The sequence below is a fragment of the Sciurus vulgaris genome (genome assembly GCF_902686455.1).
Source record: "Sciurus vulgaris genome assembly, chromosome: 2".
In the NCBI taxonomy this organism is placed as follows: domain Eukaryota; kingdom Metazoa; phylum Chordata; class Mammalia; order Rodentia; family Sciuridae; genus Sciurus; species Sciurus vulgaris.
In genome coordinates, this window is record NC_136462.1 from 149,805,662 (window position 1) to 149,825,470 (window position 19,809).

Consider the following 19,809-nt stretch of genomic DNA (forward strand, 5'->3'; position numbering starts at 1 on the left):
GCTCCCCCTTTTCTTCAAAGAAATAATTGGATGTGGAAGAACTGGCTTCTGAGTCACAAGGAAGCCTTTTCCCCATTGGGAGCAAAAACAATGAGGACAGGGAGTATGAAAGCCACCAGCTCACAACAAGCTCAGGAAGAAGCTGAATAAACTTTTGAACAATTTGTCTCATCCTGCTATACCAAGAGGAAATTTCAAAACATTAAGAACTATCATGTGTATAGAGTTACACACCCTTTTACTTCACTTAGATGAGTTGAGTCACAAAAGAAAGAAATGCAAAGAAAATGCAAGAAAAAGCAAAGTCTTGTGGTCTTCACTGCTCAGAGGAGACTGCAGAGCACCAGCACTGCCATCGGGGACCAGCGGAGCCTGGCATCTGGAGCTTGCACGCACCACCACTTGGGAAGCCTGCCTTACCCAAGGCCTTCTCTGCAAAAGAAACAGCCCAGCCCAGAGGTGTTTTCAAAAGCCACCCTTCCCGTTTCCTCCCACCCTCAACTCACCAAAGCCTCAAAACCCCACCTGAAAAGTCCCATTTTTGTCCCATGGGATAGGTCCTATTTAATCTAGAAAGGGAGGAAGCACACTCGGCAGGCAGGAAGCAATAGCATTAGTGGAGGAGCCAAGAACAACACTGAGGCTGAGAACAATACAGGACGATTAGGGCAGCTTCTCCTGCAGGTTATGGTCTCTAGAAAAGAAAGGAGACCCGGGTGCAAATTCCAAAAATGGGGGGGTGGGTTGTGCAGTTTTCTAAAAATAGGAGTGATGGTTTAACAATGTATCTGAGGATTTGCAGTTATTAAAAATGATCTTCCTTCTTTGACAGAAAGATTGGCCTTCAGTATGGCGTCAGTGTCTGACTTTATTTTAGCTCAAATCATCCCCAAAGTATCAAGTGATGTGGCCGTGAACCTTGGTTTAAGATCACTGCCCGCAGGTGGCAGGGAACCTCCAAAAGGAAAACGACTTCAGAAGAAAACAATTATTTTCCTTCCACATGATTTTATGAGTGGTGATTTTATGAGTGAGACTTGGGTTTCCCTTAAAGAATATTATCTTTTGAAATAAAAAATATTACTTTTAACATGCTCTATTGAATGACACACAAAAGAGAGAACAAACTTATGCAAAGATAAAACTTACTACAAAGTCTCAAAATTACTGTAAAAAAACAGTACATTTAACCTGGAGTTTCCTAGCAGCCACAGTATTAACAAAACAAGATCAATTCAATAATAATAATAATAATAACTGTAAGCCAGTTGTCTAGAAGTCTTATCTTGGTAGAGATTTTAGAAAATTTCCCTTATGTGGGATATTCTGTAAGGTAACTCTGGGACTGTAACTAAATTCTTTACTTGTACTGTGATATCAAGACCCTAAGAATGGTCGAGTGCAGTGATTCATGCCTGTAATCCCAGCAGCTAGGGAGGCTAAGGCAGGAGGATTGCAAGTTCAAAGCCAGCCTCAGCAACTAGGCAAGGCCCTAAGCAACTTAGTGAGACCCTATCTCAAAGTGAAATATAAAAAGGGCTGGGGATATGGCTTAGTGTTAAGCACCTGGGCTCAATCTCTGATACAAAAAAACAAAAACAAAAAACAAGACCCTAAGAACAAAGATTCAAGGCTGGATTTATTATTGACACTCACTGCCCACAAGAAAGCTGCCATCTCACCAACTGTGGGTCACTGTCCCCAGATTGACAGGTAGACAGAAGTAGGAACATGAAGATAAGAGGATAATTCTATAGACTAGGCCTGTGAACTGGCATTCTATTTTCTCTTAAAAAGCAATTTACTCAAAAAGCAATTACCTAAGACCAGTCTGGCCTTGTGCTGGCTTAATAGGATATGTTACATACCCTGGCAAACAACCTGTTATCTGTAGAACTACTCTTAGGGTGAAGGAATTTAAGATTCCTCCCTGCTGATAAGAACATGAATTACCCTAAAGAGGGGACTTTTGTAATCTTTATACACACCAGACATTCCAAGATTCAGGTAGACAGAATAATTAGAAGCAAAACTTACCAACCATAAAAGCTATAAAAACACAAGTTCTGATTAAAACCAGTGAGCACAAGCCAATATGACCGAGAGTTGCCTTTAGATCTGTAGCATGCCATTTTAATCCTATTTGACCCACCCTCATAGATTTTGCTTGGGTACCTATCAGTATCCAACAAGAACTTTCTTCACCTCAGCATGGTTTGCTATAAATAACTCTAAGGTCAACTTTGATTATACATATCACTCTTTTTTTTTAAATTTTTTGTTTTTAGTTGTAGATGGACACAATACCTTTATTTTATTTATTTATGTGGCGCTGAGGATCGGTGCCTCATGCATGTGAGGCAAGTGCTCTACCCTTGAGCTACAACCCATTTATCATGATCAATAGTTATACCCTAATAGTCACATGGGTTATATCTTCAACCCATTTGAATGTATTTTTTTCTAATGACATATTTCTTCTATCTTTGTTTTCTTAGCTCTGGTTTATACTTATTCCTCTTACCCCCTATTCTCCCTCTTACACCATCTGCTACTGGCTCAAATCCCCCATCCATCTTTTTCTCCTTTTTACTTTGATATGTATCATTCTTTTCTATCTTTTCTTTTTTCAGTTTTTTCCTCTCCCTTTTGCCTAATCTTTCTTTCTCCTTTTAACCCCCATAGAATGTTACAGCAATTTCACATATATTAACTAATTTTTCAGCTTATTCCAGAACTTCACTACAAGTTTATATCTGGATTAGAGGGACTGACGAGAATAATATCAACAAGTTTTTAAAATTTTTTTCCATAAGGTTGAATAGTATGTGGCTTCGCTTTGAAGTGGCTGTAGTAAATAGGGTTCAGTGGCTTCTCTCACAGTGGTGCTGATGCTAGAATCAGCGGAGGCCATACATTGAGTTAAAGTATCAATAACTGGATATTCATCCAACCCAGGGCTCTTACAAAAAAGAAGCTCATGAAATAGTCCCTTGCTTAAAAGAAGCAATAGCCCTCCCAATAAACAGGTAGACATACAAGCAATATGAAAAAGTAAGGGAAAAAAATCACCCCAACAGCCCATAACACTTCAACAACTGATTCCACTGACACCATGTGGAGGAAATGTCAGAGAAAGAATTTAGAAAATTCACAGTTAAAATGTTCAACAAACTAAAAGAATAAGTAAGGAGTGAGATTACAGAGAAAATGCAGGAAGTAAAAGGTCACTTCAATAAGAGATTCTGAAAAAGAACCAAACAGAAGTCCTAGAAATGAAAGACTCAATAAATCAAATTTAAATTCAGTGAAGGGCTGGGGTTGTGGCTCAGTGGTAGAGCATTGCCTATCTCAGGAATAGACTCAGAAGTGTGCCATGGTTACACTGTCAGAATAACTCGAATGATAGCTGGAATACATTTTGTTTTATTTTAAAAAATCAGCTTCTTTTCTTTTATTCCTGCTACCAGGAATTGAACTCAGGATTACTCTACTACTAATCTATATCCTCATTATTTTTCATTTTTTATTTTTAGACAGAGTACCTCTAAGTTGCCCAGGTTGGCCTCAAACTTGCAGTCCTTCTGCCTCAGACTCCCAAGTTGCTAGGATTACAGGCATATGCCACTGCACCCAGCAAAAAATCTATTGTATTTCTATACACTATTAATGATCAAATACAAAAATGAAATTAAGAAAACAATCCTATTTACAATAGCATCAAAATGAATGAAACAAGTCAGGAATAAAATTGTAAGACTTGTTTAGTGAAAACTACTAAACATCACTGAAAAAACATAAAGATATACCATGTTCAGACTGGAAAACTTAGTATTATTAAAATGGCAATAGTCTCTCTTATGGTTTGAATTGTTTTGAATTTCCCCAAAATATGATATGCTTAAGTCTACTATGGTCTGCATACGGGGGCATAGTTCATGTGCTGGAAAATTAATCTCCAGTACAACAGTGTCGAGAGCTAATTAAGAGGTAATTAGGTCATGAGGACTCTGCCATGATGAAGGGCCAACTGTCATTGCAGGAGCTTGTTATCATGAGACTGGGTTGTTATAAAAGCACATTTGGCCCTCCTCTCTTGCTCTTCCATCTTCCACCATGGAATGATGGATAAAGACCTTACCAGATGCCAGCATCAGGTTCTTGGACTTCCCAACTTCCAGAATCATGAGTCAAATAAATTTCTGCTTATTATAAATTACCTAGTCTATGGTATTCTGTTACAATAACATTAAATGGACTAAGATGAAGTCCTAACTTCAGTATCTCTAAATATGACCTCATTTGGAATAGGGCTATTTGTAGATATAATTAGTTAAGATAAGGTTATACTAGAAAAGGGTGGGCCCCTAATCCACTATGACTGGTGTCCTTGTTTAAAAAAAAAAAAAAACATGTGAAAACAGACACACAAGAATGCTGTGTGAAGACAGAAGATGGCAGTGATGCATCTATAAGCCAAGGAATATCAAAATTGCTGGCAAAACACCAGAAACCAGAAAGAAACAAAAAAAGATTCCCCTACAAATTTCAGAGGGAGTATTGCCCTAGATACCTTAATTGTGAACTTCTAGCCACAAGAATTCTGGTGAGACAATATACTTAAATAGATTTAAACTATATTCTTTGCATCAACAACCCCAAGAAGATAATAAAGTCCCCAAATTAATCTACAAATCCAATGCAATCCCTATTAAAATCCAGTTTGCCTTTATTGCAGAAATTAGCAAGTTAAGCTGGGTGCACTGCTATAGTCCCAGTTATTCAGGAGGCTGAGATGGGAGGATTACCTGGGCCCTAGAGTTTAGAGACCAGCCTGGGCAACATGGCCAAACCCTAAGGGTGGAGAAGTGGGAGAGGGGGGAAGGAGAAAGGAAAAAAAAAAAAAAAAACATAGAGAAAGAAATTGGCAAACTGATGCTAAAAATTCATATCTATTATTAGTTCAAGGCCAGCCTCAGCAATGGCAATATGTTAAGCAACTCAGTGAGACCTTGTCTCTAAACAAAATACAAAATAGGGCTGGGGATGGGTGGTTGAGTGCCCAAGTTCAATCCCCAGTACCCCCACAAAAAAGATCAATAAGGATATAGTAGCTTGAACAATACTAAAAACCCACAAAGCCTCAAGATATAAATAGAGGCAGATTCAAGATGATGGGTGAGAGGAAGGCCACATTCCTAATAGCTCAATGGTTCACGATTCAAGCAGTGGAGTACTGCTTCTCAGTGAGAGCACTCATATGAATGAGTTCAAGCCAGTCTACTGGAAGATGAGGAGCCACTTTGAAGCACAGATGGACTATGACATTTGTGCATGAACAACAGGCACATGGTGACTTGCTTGGCAATGAAATGTGAATGGAAATTGTATGCATTCCTCTTGGTTGGAAACCTTTGGAACCAGGAGATGATCTGTCATATTACTTTTTTCCTAACCCACCAATAAGAAACATGTCTCAGTTGATGTAAAATATATGTCAGCTTGGATCCCTGATTGAGGAGTCATGGAGCAGAATTCCACAATAACCCAGGATGAACATCTATCAGGAACAAGAACAAGTCTCTGTTGTCATATGAAACCTCCAACACTTTTTTTTACTATGGCACAGTCTGAACTATCCCATCTCATGCACCTGGAATCTGATTCTTCTAATTAAACTTGATATTATACACTTTTTAAATAAAAGAAATAAATAGAACATTCCACCCAATAATAGAATATATATTTTCTTAAGTGTACATGGAATACTCTCCAGGACAGACCATACATTAGATTACAAAACAAGTATTAATACATTTAAGTCTGAAATCATACAAAGTATTTTTTCTGATCACATTGAAAAGAAGCTAGATATTAATAATAGAAAGAAAATCAGAAAATTCATAAGGATACAACAAATAAACAACACATCTTCAGACACTTAATAGGTCAAAGAAATCACAAGAGAAATTAGAAAATACTTGGAGAAAAATAAAAATGAAAACACAACATGCCAAAACTTAGGGATGCAGAAAAGGCAGTGTGATCAGGGGGATGATATAGCTGTAAACGCCCACATAAAGAAAGAAGAAAGAGCTCAGGCCAATAAACTAATTTTACACAGTAAGCAACTAGAAAAAGAGCCAACTAGCCAGGCGCTGTGGTACACACCTGTAATCCCAGCAACTTAGGATGCTGAAGCAAGAAGATTGCAAGTTCAAGGCCAGCCTGAGCAAGTTAATGAGACCCTATCTCAAAATAAGAAATAAAAAAGACTGGGGGTGTAGATCAGTGGTTTAATCCCCCGTAAAACACACACACACACACACACACACACACACACACACACACACACACAGAGGCTAACTAAGCCTAAAGCTAAGAAGGAAGAAGGGGAGGACAGGAGAGACAAAATGGAGGAAAGAGAAAAGAACAAAATAAAATAGATCATGGAAAAACAAGACAAATCAATGAAACCAAAAGTCTATTCTTTGAAAAGTTCAAATTTGTCATATCTTTGGCTAAACTGTCAAAAAAGAAAAGACATGAATAACTACAATCAGAAATAAAAGCAGGGCCGGGCATGGTGTCTCATACCTATAATCCCAGAGGCTCAGGAGGCTAAGGTAGGAGGTTCACAAGTTTGGGAGCAAGGCCCTCAGCAACTTAGCAAGACCATGTCTCAAAATTTTTTAAAAAGTAATGAAAAGGGCTGAGAATGTAGCCCAGTGGTAAAGTACCCCTGGGTTCAATCTCCAGTACCAAAAAAATTAAAATTAAAAAAGAAAGAAAAGAAAGCAGGAACATTGTTACTGAACAAAGAAATAAAAAGAATTACCAGAGAAAACTATGAACAAATTTGAACCTAGATGAAATGGACAAATTTCTAGAAACATACAAATTGCCTAAACTGACTAAAAAAAAAAAAAAAAAAAAAAAATAGAAAATACCACCAGACCTATAATAAAAAACATTGAATCAATAATTCAATGAACAAAAATCCAGCACAAGATGGATTCACTGGTGAAGTCTTAGAAATACCGAAAGAACAATATACAAACTCTTCCAAAAAAAATTGAGGGAACACTTCAGAACTTACTCTATGAGGCCAGTATTACCTAGATGATATTATGATATCAAAGCAGAGCTGGGGTGCTGCTCTGTAGTAGAGTGCTTGCTTAGAATGAGTGTGGCCCTCAGTTCCATTCGCCACACAATAAAACAAAGTCCGCTTGTTGTATTTGGCTTTCTTACTGTTTCCTGACATCCAGCTCCTAAAATTCTAGGAACTTTCAAAGTAACAAGCAACTTTTGAGATGCTGATGATTGATGGCTGGCAGAACCTAAGGGGCGGGGGAGACGGGCTGAAGGTAGGTTGATCACTAATGCCAGGGATTTTATAGTCATATCTGTGTAATGAAGTCCCCATAAAACCCCAAAATAACAGAGTTTGGAGAGTTTTACAGCTGAATATGTGGAGTTTCCTGAAGGGCAGTGCACTCATAGAGGGCATGGAGGCCCCATTCCTTTCTTCCGTAGCTCACCCTATACATCTCTTCATCTGAACCCTTTGTAATATTATGTATAATAAACCAGTCAGATTCAACCAGTCTCTGAGTTCTGTAAGCTGCTTAAACAAATTAATCCAGCCCAAACAAGGGGTTGTGAGAAACCAGATTTATAGCCCGTTTGTCAGAAGCACAGGTAAAACAACTCAGGATTTGTGACCAACACCTAAAGTGAACAGGAGACAGTCTTAAAGATTGAGCCCTCACACAGTGGGAACTAACGCTATCCAGGTAGAGAATGTCAAGTGTCAGAATTGAATTGAATTTGAGGACACTAGCTGGTGTCTGCTGCTGCAGAAATGATTGCTTGCTTGGTGTGTGGAGAAAAAAAACCCCAAACGTCTGGTGTCAGAAGTGATCTGTGTTTTGAGAGTACAGATGGAGAAACTGAGTCTGAGTTTGAGACTGAGCTTGTTTTTTCAATGACCAGTGGAATTTCTAAGGATGCAAGGGTAGTTCAACATAAGTACATCACATTAATAGAAAGATTATCTCAATGCAGAAAAGACATTTATAAATCGATACTTTCATGATAAAACTCAGAAAATTAAAAGCAGAGGGAAGATTCTATAACATAAAGGCATTTATGAAAAACCTACAACTAACATCATACTCAATGGTGAAGGACTGAAAGGTTACCCTGTTGCTTCACAAATGATACAGGAGTGCCTATTTCTACAACTGCTGTTAACACTATAGGGGAAGTCCTTAGCCAGAGTAATTACACAGGACATAAATCCAAATAGTAAGGAAAGAAAAATATGTTTACAGATTATGTATAGAAAATCCCAAAGAATACCTAGGAAAGTGCTTAAGGCAAAGAAATGAATTTGGCAATATTTCATGGTATAGATCAATACACAAAACTCAGTTGTGTTTCTGTATACCAGCAGTGAACAACAAGAAAAAAAAAAAAAAAAAAGGAAATTATATGTGCAATATCCTTTAAAGATTAAAATACCTAGGAATAAACTTAACCAAGTATATCTTATGTGCTATTATGAAATATTCCTGAAAATTATACAAATAAAATGCAAGCTATGCTAATGGACTGTAAGGCAATGTCAGAGATGTCAAAAGCCATGTAGAGTCAATGCAACCCCTAGCAAAATTCACAGCCTTTATTACAGAAATGGAAAATCTAACTTTCAAATTCATATGGAATTGCAAGAAGCCTGTGTTAAATTATGTTTCTACACAATTTGTATTTTGAAATCTCTAACTCTAGTACCTCAGAATGTGACCATATTTGGAGATAAGATCTTTGAGGAGGAAAGAGGACAGTAATTCAATCTGACTGGTATCTTCATAAGGAGGAGGAGTTTGGACATATTTAGAGACACCAAAGATGTGGGTACAGAGAAAAAGACCATGTGAGGTTGAAGCAAGAAACTGGTCACCTGTCAGCTAAGGAGAGGGGCTTCAGGAGAAAGTATACCTGCTCACACCTTTATCTTCAACTTCTAGCCTCTAGACCATGAGAAAGTAAGATCGTGTTGTGTAAACCACTCTGTGTATCCACTTGTGATAACGTAACCCAAACAGTCAAACAAAAAACAAAAACAAAAAACTTGAAAAAGAATTTGGAAGACTCAAATTTCCCATTTCTAGAACTTACTATAAAGCTATAGTAAATTGGCATAAGGAAAGGTATACAGACCGTGGAACAGAACCGAGAGTGCAGGAAAAAACAAACAAACATCTATGGCCCATTGATTTTTTTTGACAAGGGTGCCAAATCCATTCCATGTGGAAGGAAAAGTCTCTTCCACAGATGGTGACAGGACAACTGGAGTTCCACATGCAGGAGAATTAAATTTGACCCCCGTCACACACCTTACACAATATGAACATAAAATTGGTCAAAGACTTAAAAATAAGAGCTAAAACATAAAATTCATAGAAAGAAACATAGGTGTATTTATTCATAATCTTGTCTTGGCAATTGATTCTTAGATATGACACCAAAAGTACAGACAACAAAGTAAAAAACAGACAAATGGGACTTTACCAAAATTAAAAATTTTTGTGTATGAAAGGATTCTACCAACAGAGTGAAAAAGGCAACTCACAGAATGGGAGGAAATATTTGTGAATCATGTATCTAATAAGAGATTAATATCTAGAACACACAAAGAATACATACAACTCAACAAGAAAATCCAATTCAGAAATGGGCAAAGAACATGAATAGACATTTCTCCAAAAAAGATATGCAAATGGCTAATAAGCACATAAAAAGATACTTGAAATCACTAACCATAGGGGAATGCAAATAAAAACCACAATGAGCTGTGCACACATCTGTAATCCCAGTGGCTCAGGAGGCTAAGGCAGGAGGATGGAGAGTTCAAAGACAGCCTCAGCAACTGTGAGGTGCTAAGCAGTTGAGACTCTGTTTCTAAATAAAATACAAAACAGGGCTGAGGATATTGCTCAGTGGTTGAGTACCCCTAAATTCAATCCTCAGTACCAAAAAACAAACGCAACGAATATTTTCACATCTTATCCATTATGATCAGAACACTATTAAAAAAAAAAAGTTTTGGCAAAGATGTAGAGGAATTGGAAGTCTAGTACATTGCTGGCAAGAATATAAAATAGTATAGTTGCTGTGGAAGAAAATATGGTGTTTCTTAAAGAAATTAAACAGAATTACCATATGACCAGCAATTCCACTTCAATACCCAAAAAATTGAAAGCAGTGTTTCAAATAGATAGTTGAACAAGCAATACAAATGATCAACAGAAATATGAATAAATGAATTGTTCCATATACATAAAATTAAATATTATGCAGAGATAGAATATAATGCCAATATATGCTAACAATATGGATAACCCATGGATGGAAAATATTTTATGCTTAGTGAAAGAATCCTGGCACAGGAGGACAAATATTGTATAATTCCACTTATATGAAGTACCTGGAATAGGAAAATTCATAGAGATAGAAAGCACTAGAAGGTATCTGTGGTTGGGGAGAAGAGGAAATAAATGAAAGGGGCTGGGGATATAGCTCAGTTGGTAGAATGCTTGCCTCTCATGCACAAGGCCCTGGGTTCAATCCCCAGCACCAAAAAAAAAAAAAAAAAAAAAAGAGGAAATGAGAAGGAAATGAGAAGCTATTTAGTGAATCAGTTTTTACTGGTGATGGGGAAAGTTTTGAGTATAGCAATAGTTATATATTATGAACGTATTATAATGCTACTGAATTGTACACTTAAACTTTGTTAAAATTAGTTATACATTTTACTACAATTTAGAGAAGTTATCATCAAATCCGCAAATTTCATTAAGTCCATAAGAGTGAATGAAATTTATTGTTCTTAATACTATACATGGTAGATTTAGATATTTTCCATAGACTATTTGCCGCTGAATAATACAATGAATAACCATAGGTTCTAAACACCTTACACTTTTACAAGCTGTGAAATTTCTCCAAATAGGCCTTTTTTTCTGCTGCACATAAATTTTTACTACCATCAGTTTTAATATAGCTCAACAGATTCCCACTTCAGGGTAAACTAAACTGAATTAGTGATTTATTGACTATTTTTTTTTTATTTTCGGGGGTACTGTGGATTGAACCCAGGAGTACTCTACCTCTAAGAAGCTATATCCCCAGTCCTCCCCTGCTTTTTTAAAATTTTGAGAGAGAATCTTACTAAATTGGTGAGTCCCATATTAAACTTGCAATCCTCCTGCTTCAGCCTCCTGAACTACTGGGATTACAGGCATGTGCGATCACACCCAGCCTATTTCTCATCTTCAACAATATTCTCACTTAAAATTCTTTTATATTTCTATATTGTATTATTCTATAGTTATTCTATAAAGATCAGTTGTACAGGCTAATTCTCCACCTCTTCAAAGTTGGCACTGACTCCTTGAATGAACACCAGAGATTGTTTTGTAACATCTTTTGATCAGTCGAGAGCAAAAGAAACCAGTCAAAATCATTTGCCTTGTTTCTTAATTGGCTATTATTCCCAATATTCTTAACACCCTCCCTTTTTTAGTTGTAGATGGACACAATATCTTCATTTTTATGTGGTGCTGAGAATCGACCCCAGTACCCCACATGTGCGAGGCAAGCACTCTACCACTGAGCTCTAGCCCCAACCCCATATTCTTAGCTCCTGAGGCAACTGTTCTCCAACAGCAAAGTCGTAAGATGGGTTTATTTTCTCTGGACAAATTTCTTCCAGAAAAATTAATTCACCATTAATAAATAGCTTTCTCTGCTATCCAACCAATAATCCATTCAAAAGCATGGCATTCCAAGTTCAGTTTTTTCCATTTTGGGTAACATGACAAGGATTCAGCACTTGTTTGGGGGGTGGGGAGGTTCCAGGGATTAAACTCAGGACAGCATGCTAGGCAAGCACAGACCACTGAGAAAGCAACTATCCACTATCCTAGTGGTAGTTCATTTTTTAAACTTTCATTGATTTTTTTAAACTTTCAGAAACAAAAAGCCATTCTATGTCAAGGCTCACACACAAACCAGCCAGTTTGCTGACCTCTGCAGTTGTAAATAAAAAGAAAATAACGTCTAATTAAAAAAAAAAAAAAAAAAAAAGCAACTTCAAGTGGAAGGTACTCAAGTAAAGGAGAGAAGAAAGGGGAAGTGAGAGGAAGAGAGAGGGAAGGGAGATGAAGTATAGGTTCTTTGATATTACCAATAAAATAGTCAAGCATTTGATTAGTTTAATTTAGAAAATAAAACATTAAAAATGAGACATGAGACAATGTCAATTACAAGAGAAAACTAATAATTATGTAGGTTCTATTTACTATTATAGTAAAATTAAAAGTCTTGATGACATAGGTAATACAGAGCAAATGAATTTACAGATATGGGGGAAACATGCTTCAGTGAAACATCATGCAAAGTCAAGCAATAACCTGGGCTGCAACTGGGATTCAATAGGGGATCTACAGCTTTCATTGCCTTTGAGCTATTTTACAACTGTTAGTTGTAGTTACCTTATAGCATGTATGTAAACAATTCGTCTAGATCCATGCAAATAAATCTTCACCTAAAGTTTCAGTTGATGCCCTCACTGAGGAAGAAGTCAGTTGTATCCACTACATTTATTTCTACATCCCTTTACTGTGCACGCCCTTCTCCTTTGAACAGATCACAATACCTTCTCATTTCCCTCATTGAGTTTTAAAAAACATATACATATTTAACTTGCATTCATTTTTTTTATCTGAGTTTGTTTTTGTTTGCTGAAAACAACCAAGGACGATATAGGTAGTAAAGAAACATTACCTAGAAAGTTTCTGGGGCACTTTCAAATCTTTAAGGAGCAGAGTATCTCTGACACAGAAAGCAGAAAACTCTGCAGCCCATATTATGCCAGGAGCATTATTCTGACCCAGAGAATCTGGGAGACAGCACTCCTGTAGCTCCACACCAAGACACTTATGTGCAGCAGGTCTCTCCATGGGACCCAGGGTGTGGGGCCTAAATAGCTGCTTAGTCAACCAGTGACTTTAATAAGCACTATTATTAGTCCTGTTCTACAGGAAGAACTGAGGCCTAGAAAGGTTATCCACTCTGCTGGGGCACTGGTAACAAGCTGCCTCCACCTCCCCCAATGCAGTCACTGGGTCCCTATCCTCAACTCCCTACCTTGCAGCCAAGGTTTTACAGGTGGAGCCAAGGATATGCAAAATAAGTGATGCTGCCCCCCAGTGGAAGAGCAAGGCAAGAATCAGCAACAGGTAAGTTACGGGTTTCACATTTTATTGGTATTGATTCAGCCCTCATTTCTCTCCAAACAGGAGACCACTGACACCAAGACCTAGTGGGGTAAACTCCTTTATGTATTTAGGTGGGAATAGTTGACCTCCACTGCCCCCCCAAAAAAGAAAAAAAAAATGTAAACCAAAGCTAGCTGTGAATAAGTAAGGGAGAAAGCTCATTACAGAATACTATATAATTATGGAGTTGGAATATCAACAGGTAGCAAAATTAGTGAGTAAAAGTTGAACAGGATAATTAGCCTCAAAAATCTCACAATTTACCAATTAAAAAGGGAGTAAGTTTACTGTGGAAAATCTGCAAGTTTACCTCAAACCAAGTGCTCAAACATCATTAAACAGGTGACATTCTGTGCCTCTCAACAAGTGCACCAAGAACATTATCTCTGTGGGCATTCCTACAGGCAACACTAATCTACGTCTTATTGTGAGGGAAGATTAAACATGCCCAAATTGAAGGATATTCTACAAAATTGGACAATATTTTTCATCTGATGTCAATCATGAAAGACAGGAGGCTGAAGGGACATGAGAACTAGGTACAGTAAGCGATGGTGGGATGAGGAAAACCATCAATGGAGGAAGGACTGTATAGAGGGAAAAGGGGTGGGGGGGGAAGGAAAAAATAACAATGAATCAAATATCATTAAATGTATGATGACGCAAATGGTATGCTGTTACTCCATGTACAAACAGAAACAACATGTATCCCATTTGTTTACAATAAAAATAAATTCAAAAAATTTTTTTGAGAATTGTAGCTACATAAATGGTCTTAGCAGAGAGAAATATTTGGGGGGGCAAATGGGCACATCTCCAACTTAAAATTCAAATAGGTCTGGTAAAAAAATGTATACACGTGAGCTGGGAACAATAGTGCATGCATGTAATCCTGGGAAGGCTGAGGCAGGAGGATTGCAAGTTCAAAGCCAGTCTCAGCAATTGAGCAAGCCCTCAGCAAACCGTCTCGAAAATGGGGGAAAAAAAAGGGGGGCTGGAAATGTGGCTCAGTGTATAAAAGTGCCTCTGGGGTCATTCCCCAGAAACCTGCCCCAAAATGCATGCATGAATATGATAAAGCAATCATGGCAAAATATGAGCAAATGTTTCAAAATACTTTAAAAATTATTTTATCTGCCTGACAAGCAGATATACAAGATCAGTGGGGAACAGCTTTAGAGCCTGCCTGACCTGGATTCAAATCCATTTTGCCATTCCCTTGCCAGGTAATCTTGGCCACACATAAATGATTAGCCTGGCATCAAACTGGACAGCTCTCCCACACAAGGCCCAGATCTTTCCTTATACTTGAGCACATACCAGCCCAGTTCAGCCACCTTGACAGTTGGGACTCAGTTTTAGATCTACCAAAGCCCACAGACAGAGCAACCCAGACTGCAAACCAGTGGACACACCCTTTCCCCCTGCTTAACAATCTACAGGACACAAAACAAACCAACCTCACTCAAGTCTAACCCTGGTGTAAATTACAGTTGCTACCCTCTGAAACTGAACAGCCTAGCTCAAATTATACGTACCCAGAAGAGAGACCCAGGGCATGAAAAGAGGAAACTGACAATAGCATTGCAGTCTGTAGCTGCATGCCCCAGACCACGCTCCATGCTCTCTAAATCCTGCATCAGTACACACACCTTTTCTTGGTCCTAGGGATCCAGCTAACCCTTTCTCCTTCACTGAACTCAGCTGAACCCACTCCTGAACCACAGGACATGGCTCCTTGAAATCCCAGGCAACTGCCAGTAGTCATTCAGTTCATGTATCCTGTTGGAAAGAACTCCTGGCCTCAACTCCACCCACACCCAACCCCACAGATGACACAGGCAAAGTTGTTGTTCCAGGTTTATTGAAAATATTACAGCATAGCAGGAAGATTCAAACAGCTCCACGTGGCGTTTTGAAATTCATCCCCACAGTAGGCTGAGTGACCTGCAAGTTGGAGAGACTGCCGAAGTCCTGGAACAACAAAATGGATTCAATGTGAGCTGAACAGGTGAGATCTGTGGTCTGCCCCACAGCAGCACTTCCAGACTGTGCTTTCGGTTCCCATCAGTATAGTCAGACTGGTGGGACTTAGCACAAAGAAAAGTCTTCTGCCCCTAGGACCACAGCACTCAGGAAGGTCTAGAAGAATCCCTCTTCTCCAGCAGTTGGCCATTAGGGGACCTCCACTTTCCACAAGTGGCCTTTGTTCAGCAATGCCTGGCTGCTTGATATCTCTACTTAAACCACTGTCTCTAACTTTCCAAACCTGCCATGGGGTTCTTCTTGCTTTCACAACTCATTATCATTCCAAAGCAGTGTTTCTTAAACTTGGCACTACAGATACACTGGCATGGATAATGTCAGAGGGTGCAACTCTGCACTGCAGAAAGTGTGCTGATAACCCCGGCTTCTATCTACTATATGGCTGACTTGTGCCCTAGACAAGACCCATCCTTTGAAAACAGGGTTGGCTCTCCATATCCATGGATTCAACCAAACGTGGTTAAAAATACTCAGGAAAAAAATCCCATCATGTGTCTGAACATGTATGCTCTTTAGGTCATTATTCCCTAAACAATACCATGTAACCACTTACATAGACTTCACACTGTATTAGGTATAGTCTAAAGATGATTTAAAGTGCAGGAGAGAATGTGTAGGTCATATGGAAATATGCCAAGCATCCAGATTTTGTTCTGATGGAGGGATACTGGAACAAATAAATCCTCCATAATACAAAAACTTCCTTTTCAGGACTAGTTTCAGGCAAAAGTTCAACATTCAGGAAGGGACCAGAAATATAAGTTACCAAGGAAAGTTATCTGGAAGCAGGACCAGATCAGGGTCTGTCATGTACTTAGAGCATAGGTCCTATTCCATTCTCAAAAACCCATTTTAAAATTCAAACAAGGAAAAACAAAGCTGCCTTCTAACAATGGTTATTTCAGAAGAAAAAGATTCACAGCCCACGGCAGGCGGTTTTTTGGAAGCTGGGTGATAGGTACAAAGGAGTTCATTTTTAAACCTTTTTGAATGATTTAACCTTTAAAAATAAGAAGGGGAGGGAGAAATTGCTCAAAAACACCAACAGCACAATAGATCTTGAGGCCCATTGTTACTTTCACCAACATATATAAAAGGACATAGATAAGCTGAAGAGAAACATCATCAAACTATATTGAAAATACCTGTCAATCATCTAAGTATTGCCTGCTGTGTATCTGAAAGTGAGATCACAGCTCATTTCTTAGATGAGCATTCAGTCTCCCAAGGAGAGAGCCAGGACTTCAACAAAGAAGATATATGTGAGAAGTCAGCCATAGAACCAAAAAGAAAAGGGAAGAACTAGGATAGAAAGGGTGTACTAGATACCACTGTACTGGAATTACCTTGTGGCAAGCAATCAATCTCAAACCACACAGCACTCAAAAACCAGCAAAACTATTTTTAAAAGCACTCTGTTTAGTACTATTTACTACTGTCATTACAAGTAGCAGAACGCTACTATGGCTCTTGACCAGGAGCTTCTACTTTAGAAATCTAAGGAACACTCACCAAAAGCTTCAGCATTTCCTTAGTGTCAGGATCTACTTCAATGATCTCCTGATCCAAGGCAGAGACCTAGAAGAAAAGGCCATAGGCCCAAAACATCAACCACTGAGCTCTCCCTCACCTCCCCTGCACCCCATTCTTTAAATTAGCACATAGGAAGAAAAAACAAACCCCTCCCTCATACCCAGAAGAGGGGCCTGGACAGAAGGGTTAGGATCCCATAAAGTGATCAAGTCTGTTTTAACAGTAAAACAGGCGCAAAAAGGCCGTTCTGGTTGTATCTTCCTGTGCCCCCACTGTCTATTCAGAAAACCATTAAGACTGAACTTGCATTTTAAAAATACTATATTAGGGGCAGGAGACATATCATTGAGGGCTTTCATGTGAAAAAAAAAAATGGACTTAACCTGGTTCCAAGAGGTCAGAAAAAGGCCACCAAACAGGAGATTATAGGCACCTACAGCTGGTGGAGGGGTGCATAGGTTAAGTGACCTCCTGAAACTCTCACTGGAGGTCCCTTTGGGAAGCCAGAAGCTTAAAGACCAAAAAACTTACCTCAGGAACATAATTATCCCTCCTTTCTCTCTCCTCTTCCTGCAGCTTAATGGAGATACCTCTCACAGGGCCTCTCTGAATCCGCTTCATCAGATGTGTGACATACCTGTAAGGACACACTGGGTTTTTACTGGTACCCAGAACATCTGGGCACCTTTCCCAGGGCGGAGAGAGGACTCCCCATCTTAGAACCTCCACACTCAGATCCCCTTAAGTATTTCCGTTCCTTTGGTTTCTCTCACACAGTTCTACCAATTTCTTCAGTAATAATAGCAATAGTGACGGATTCTTATTAAAAGCAGATAAAAAGCAACCGGGATTTAAGGCCAGAGATGTAACTTCGATTACCTTTAACCAAGTACGACAGCCAGTCATAACACGAATATCCCAGCAAAATCTGCAAAAACCTCCAACTCCTCTGGAGTACTCGGGAGCTTAGCGCTAACGAAACCAACAGGAAGCCAAGTTTTTCCCAAGTCCGAGGGCGGCAATTCCCACCGCCAGTCAGCGGTCACGTTCTGCACCTTCTTTCAGGCCTTCACTCACCCTGCGATCTTGTTGCGGAGCTTCTTGCTGGGAATAATGGCGATCTCCTCGCACACGCGCTTGTTGGTATGGAAGTCGTTGCCCAGGCGCGTGTAGTACTTCTCGATGATAACCCGGGCGGCCTTCTTCACAGTTTTGGTGCGAACGCGGCCCTGCGGACAAAGACGAGGTTACTCGCACCTTCTCCAGGACGCGGAGCACTCCGCCTACAAGCGCAGGGATAAAAGACCAGGATTCCCGGGGCAAACCGGTCGGGCAGGAGAAACTATCTTTCGCCGCAACCCCAGCTCTACAAGAACCGCGCCCTCCGCTGTCCCAGCCTGACGGGAACACGCGCCCGGCCGGCCCAATGTCTCCCATTGTGGGCAGAGGGTCGGGAAAACTGAGGATGGACGATGATTGAGGATGAGCAAGAACTCAAACTAAAACACCTACCATGTTGGCGGGTCCTGGTAAAAGAGGAAACAGGAAGTACAAGATGCCTATTAAAGCGCCGGCCAGAAAGCCACTTCCGCCCATCAGAGAAGCGCTGAATTCGCTCGCGAGCACCACAGCGGCCCCTGGCTGTTCGGGGCGGAAGCCGGGTGTTCCGTGTCGGGCTCCATTGGGCAGCGCTCCCGACTTCACTCTGGTCCTAGTGGTCCAGGCCCTTCTCTAGCTGCTCCAGTGAGCCCTGGACCCGGAGAGGTGCTTCTCTCCCACACGCCAGGTTGAAAAGAGTAGGCTTCGAGACATTGGGAAGCTGAGGAAGGATGGCATGGCATCCCTCCAAGGGACCTCATCGGGTCCGTGGGTCTTATTTGTCATGTCTAATCTGGTGGAGAAACGGGTGCACGAGAGAATTTTCTCATTTCTTCTGGGTGTTAGCTCAAATGTCAGTTTATCAGTCTTTCCCCTACAATTTATGTACAACACTCCTTTAATACTGCTTTTAGTGCTAAAGCATCTGTCAAGACTGTTTTCTCAACAAAGGCATGACAGTAAAGGCCATTTTGTTTAGCTAATCCCTAGTGCTTGAATAGTGCCTGGCACAGAGCAAGCTCTCATTTCACTACCTGCAGCACTACCAACAAGTGATCGTGCTTTTTTATTTCCCCACCCACCACTGCAGACTTCAGGCTGTTCCTGCCATACACATGCCCAAAAGGCCTTTATGTAGCCACCAACACAGGGTGTTTTTTTTGCCCTTATCAGCCTAGGAAGGGCCCTGCCCCCTTCCTCCAGTTTTGCTTCCTGGGCTGAAAGGAGTCCCTAGGCCACACCTAACTTATACAAAGGCGGGATTTGTCCAGGGCTATGCCACTTTCCTCAACTTGCCTCAGCCACTCCAAATATTCAATTGATTGGGGAATGGAAGGACGAAGGGCAGGAAGCCTTAGGGCCTGGACAAAACAGGGGCCGAGGAGAGAGATGCCTCTATGTAACAGGAGAGTTAAGGGGATACCAAAAGAAATAATCTCAGAATTGCAGGAGCTTCCTTTATCAGTAAACTTCCAATGAAGTTACTGTTAAGACCCAAAAAGTTCCACCTCTCAGTCTTGATTGAGGGGTCTCCCCTACTCTACCCAATATAAGCTCTTCCACCTCACTGAAAGGATGCTGCAGTTTGCAGGATTCTCTGTACCTCAGAGTAAATCAGTCTCCCAAAGAATCAAACAGATGGGCCCAGCTCACACTATCTAGGGGGGGAAAAAAAAAAAAAAAGGCAACAGAGGACGCTGTCCCAAGTTCTGGAAGCCTGTTAAGAGTCCAGTGATATGGCTCCCTGAAGAACAGCAAAAAGTTGAATTATCAGCATAGACAA

General features: G+C 39.9%; 1 protein-coding gene across 1 annotated transcript; it reads right to left on the reverse strand.

Moving 5' to 3' along the window:
- Window positions 1–15,107: 15,107 nt before the first annotated feature.
- RPS17 (ribosomal protein S17) lies at window positions 15,108–18,175 on the reverse strand (the record flags this gene model as incomplete). Its single annotated transcript, XM_079129707.1, is given in 5 exon segments — window positions 15,108–15,242; window positions 15,246–15,323; window positions 16,908–16,973; window positions 17,460–17,565; window positions 18,006–18,175. Coding segments are annotated over 5 exon segments (540 nt in total), but the record flags the coding sequence as incomplete, so codon positions are not given.
- Between the last annotated feature and the right edge of the window lie 1,634 nt (window positions 18,176–19,809).